This window comes from Caenorhabditis briggsae (genome assembly GCF_000004555.2).
Source record: "Caenorhabditis briggsae complete genome, chrV, whole genome shotgun sequence".
In the NCBI taxonomy this organism is placed as follows: domain Eukaryota; kingdom Metazoa; phylum Nematoda; class Chromadorea; order Rhabditida; family Rhabditidae; genus Caenorhabditis; species Caenorhabditis briggsae.
This window is the reverse complement of record NC_013488.2, coordinates 16,852,241-16,856,254: the sequence shown is the minus strand read 5'-3', so window position 1 is coordinate 16,856,254 and position 4,014 is coordinate 16,852,241. Positions and strand designations below refer to the sequence as shown.

Below are 4,014 nucleotides of genomic sequence, written 5' to 3'. Positions count from 1 at the left end.
TTCTTTTGATTTTTTTTATTTATACAATCCTCGAGATTTTGAATTTTTCCGTTTCTTATTTTATTTGGAATTTTTTTTAGAATCCCTAAAAACTATACACCTCATTCATCCCCCGAAAATCTCTGGTTTCTCAAATGATGTAATCCTTTAGATAATCTTTCGAGATCTCAAAAGATTATCTAAATATATATTTCGGGAAACATACATAACCGGGTAGGTGGTCTGTGAAAAAACGTTTTCTAGCAGAAAATATGCAAACTACAAAAAAAATAGTGGCAGGTGAAAAAAAAAGATACGTGTGACTTTCTAAATAATTAATTAAACTGATCCAATTAGATTGATGATTTTAGTTTACTTGGATAGAGCTGATGAGCGCTAATTAAATTCTTTCATACAATTTTATTCAAACAAGATAATGTGGTAAATATTAGCCATATCCAGTCAAGATTGTATCTTTGGGATTTTTTTTTGAAATTTCTGGAAAAAAATTGGTTAGCCACATTTTCAGACACCTCAAAAATAAGTCCCAACTTTTTAGTCGGAATTCCAGATATTTTAAATTCAAATCGGACATTTAAAAATAGTCAAATAAGGGAAATTTTCGATACAAAGACACCTAACCAAAAAATTGCCATTCGTTCTCTTTCTTCTACTTTTTGCACATTTTGGAGTCTCCATTTCTCCATGACAACCAAATGAAAACGTCCCCGCCGTCCGTGTCTTTGACCAAAGAGCATATTCATATGGAAACCCCAACACTCGAGACTAGTACGAACACTGGTTGAATGGTCAGACATACACACTTTGTAATAAACAATTAATTATATGTATACGAATCATGTATTCACGTTTACAGGGATCAAAACGTTCAATAATGTAAGACTTTATTATGCCATACAAGTTATAAATTGCACAAAAAACATTTTTTGAATTAATTTCAGAACAACATTTCAACACAGGTCCTGGGCGCGCATACGCATAATGGATGGGCGACGGAGGACGCGCCGATGAATTGGGTACAGGGAAAGGACGCCGGTAGGGGGCATATACGGGGCATGTGGGGCACACCGCTACCGCATTTTTTTTTCATTTGTTCAAAAAATGTCTCACTTTCACTTTTTTGAAATTACATGAAAAATTGAAAAATTTTATAATTTACACTTTGTAATTATTGTATACTTACCAACTTACCTTTTACTCCACCTGAAAATACGATTTTTACAATAATTACAAAGTGAAATCAAAAAATCTCAATATCACCTATTTTGGCGAAAAACATAGCAATTGACGAGTGAAAGACATGTTTCTGCAAGAATTCAGCGATTTTTTATTCTGCCATAACTCTTTTTCACAAAAAACATCGAAGGAATAATCGAAAAACCAGAAATGTAGGCTCGAATTGACGAAAAATTGACAAAGTTGCCGGTGTGGATTTACGGTAAACAATGGGCGCATCCGGGATTTCGGAGTGTTGTAGTCTGCCTACCGTATCAGACCCATATCGCACACATCGCCCACCCACCTAGAATCCATCTAGGATACGCGCGCATTCGTAACACTCGATTCAGCCTCTTCCGCATCGCACACATGTGAGACTCATCGCAGCTCGTTGTTCGCGATATGTGTCAAACGGACTTCTAGAGGATCGCATATGGATCGGGTCCTTTATGCGCATCATCGCCCAGGACCTGTGAACATCTAATAATCCGCGCTCATGAAGTTGATTTCATCATGACTGATACTATCTGCCCCTACCCAAGCCACGTACGGGTCATTTCTTGTAATCCTGGCTCTGGGTGCACCCGAACTCGCGGCTTGCGGCGCGCTGACCACCAGTGTAGACCACAAGGCCACGCGTGCAACAGAAGAGAAAGGGAAAGGAGTGCGAATACAAACGAGCGGATGGTGGAGAGGCGAGGTGGAAATAGGGGGAAGGGAGAGAGAAACTAAATCCTGACTTTGAACTGATTCCATTAATTTTTTGACTCTTGACCACTCTCATCATTACGTTCAGTGTCTGATTACCTTCCCTCTCTCCTCCTTTCTTTTTGTCAACCTATCTGCGTCTCTTCTTATCTTATCTCGTGACGCAATTTTCTTTTTGCCGATAGACCAGAAACATTTTATTCTATACGGAAAAAAACGATGAATTCTGAAGCTTTGATTTGCGAAATTTGCGGACAGGAAGCGCGCGGAAGTCACTATGGAGCGGTGGCCTGTAGAGCTTGTGCGGCATTTTTCAGGTTAGTGATGGCCTAGGTTTTTCTAGGCCATGTCCGTTTTTAATGGGTCTTCTTAATAGAATTTTTCATCAAATTTCGGAATATCTGAAATTCTGAAATTCTGAAATTCTGAAATTCTGAAATTCTGAAATTCTGAAATTCTGAAATTCTGAAATTCTGAAATTCTGAAATTCTGAAATTCTGAAATTCTGAAATTCTGAAATTCTGAAATTCTGAAATTTTGAAATTCTGAAATTCTGAAATTCTGAAATTCTGAAATTCTGAAATTCTGAAATTCTGAAATTCTGAAATTTTGAAATTCTGAAATTCTGAAATTATGAAATTCTGAAATTTTGAATTTCGAAGATCCCAAAGTTTACAGAATTTTCAAAGCCCCGGCCACTTTTCCAGACGCACTGGAACCTCAAAACACATCAAACCTTGCTCTCGAAAGAAGCAATGCAAGTTTTTCAAAAACGGATTTTTCACTTGTAAATTTTGTCGACTTCAAAAATGTTTCACAGTCGGAATGAGCTCGGAAAGTAGGTCAAATTTTTGAGCGGCAAATTTGAATTTTTTATAAATTTTCAGCTTTCCAATTTGATCGAGATGCGTATAAAGTGAGAGAAATGGTTCAATTGGATAGAAGAATTCCAATGGTGGGGTTTGAAAAAAATTCAACAATTTTTTAATTGAGAATCGAGTAATTTTTGTGTCCCGGCTTACGAAGATCTCATGGTTTTCTGTGTTGATAGTTTGACAGACAGATTTTTAAGACAAGATCACTTTATTCAATAACTATTACATGAAAAATACAGTTACGAGTAATGCAATGAGGAGAGACGAATGATTTGATCCGTTGTCTTCTTCTTTTACTTCCGATTTTTCCCTTTGAACTCTACTTTTGCACAATCCACTATCGGTTTTTCCGTGTGGACAAGCACTTCCTGGCGGTCCATACTTGAAATCAGATTCATAAGGGTTATTTCTGGAAAAAGAAGGAATATAAAAATAATTCTTCAATGTGTACTTACTTCGGCCCTACAGCACACATTAAAAAAATATCGCAATCATTTTTCTGGTAACAACCAAATTTCGTTTCCACTGGGTGAAAGAAAGAAGCGGATTTTTCTAGTAGCTCTTGCGTGACCTGTTACAAATAAATTTTTAAAAAATTTGAAGGCTTCACGCGAAACAAACGATTCAAGGCATAGCGATTAATGTAGGAAATTGGTGTCCTAGTTTTATCTGATTCGCTGAAAAAACCAAAATTCAAAAGGTTCAAAAGAAGTTAATTTGTTAGTGAACCGACATCGTTGAGGTTTTGATAGTCTAGGCATCACTTTTCTCCATACTTGTAAAATTCCGGGCCGGGCCTGAGGAATTTTTCAAGGCCCGGCAGGCCCGGTGTCAAAAATTCTGTATTTTTGAGCCAAATTTTGAGCTCTCAATATAATTTTTTCCATTTTTTTTTGTATTTCGGATTGTTTGTCTGTCTGATCAAAAAAGATCGAAAAACTCGAAAAAAAAATTTTTGGTCGAAAAAAATCACATAAGGGTCCCCCCTTATGTGTTTTTTTTAAATTTCGAAACTAGTGAAATGACGGGCCCGGGCCGGTCATAACTTTTTTGTGAGAGGCAAGGGGCAAAAAATAAAAGCAGCGCTGTGATCAGCGTGTCCAAAAGTACCAATGACCAAAGTTTGAACAAATTCTCAAACACTGTCTGAAAACACTTCCCTTGTTAGATATTGGTGGCAAAATATGTGTCTTCCCTGGACTAGCACAAAACT

General features: G+C 36.9%; 2 protein-coding genes across 2 annotated transcripts in view; one reads left to right on the top strand and one right to left on the bottom strand.

Annotated features, from left to right (window-relative positions):
• Nucleotides 1–2,145: 2,145 nt before the first annotated feature.
• The window catches only part of CBG22886, a gene marked incomplete at both ends in the record, with an annotated part of 3,155 nt that continues 1,286 nt past the window's right edge, over nt 2,146–4,014 (top strand). The window contains 3 exons of the mRNA XM_002638290.2: nt 2,146–2,243; nt 2,634–2,764; nt 2,814–2,881. Coding sequence (XP_002638336.2) covers nt 2,146–2,243; nt 2,634–2,764; nt 2,814–2,881 — 297 coding nt within the window. The remainder of the gene's footprint in view (nt 2,244–2,633; nt 2,765–2,813; nt 2,882–4,014) is intronic.
• Nucleotides 3,024–3,276, bottom strand: CBG22885 (the record flags this gene model as incomplete). The annotated part of the gene is made up of 2 exons (XM_002638289.1): nt 3,024–3,210; nt 3,257–3,276. 2 exons carry the CDS (start codon nt 3,274–3,276, stop codon nt 3,024–3,026), a joined length of 207 nt encoding a protein of 68 aa, XP_002638335.1.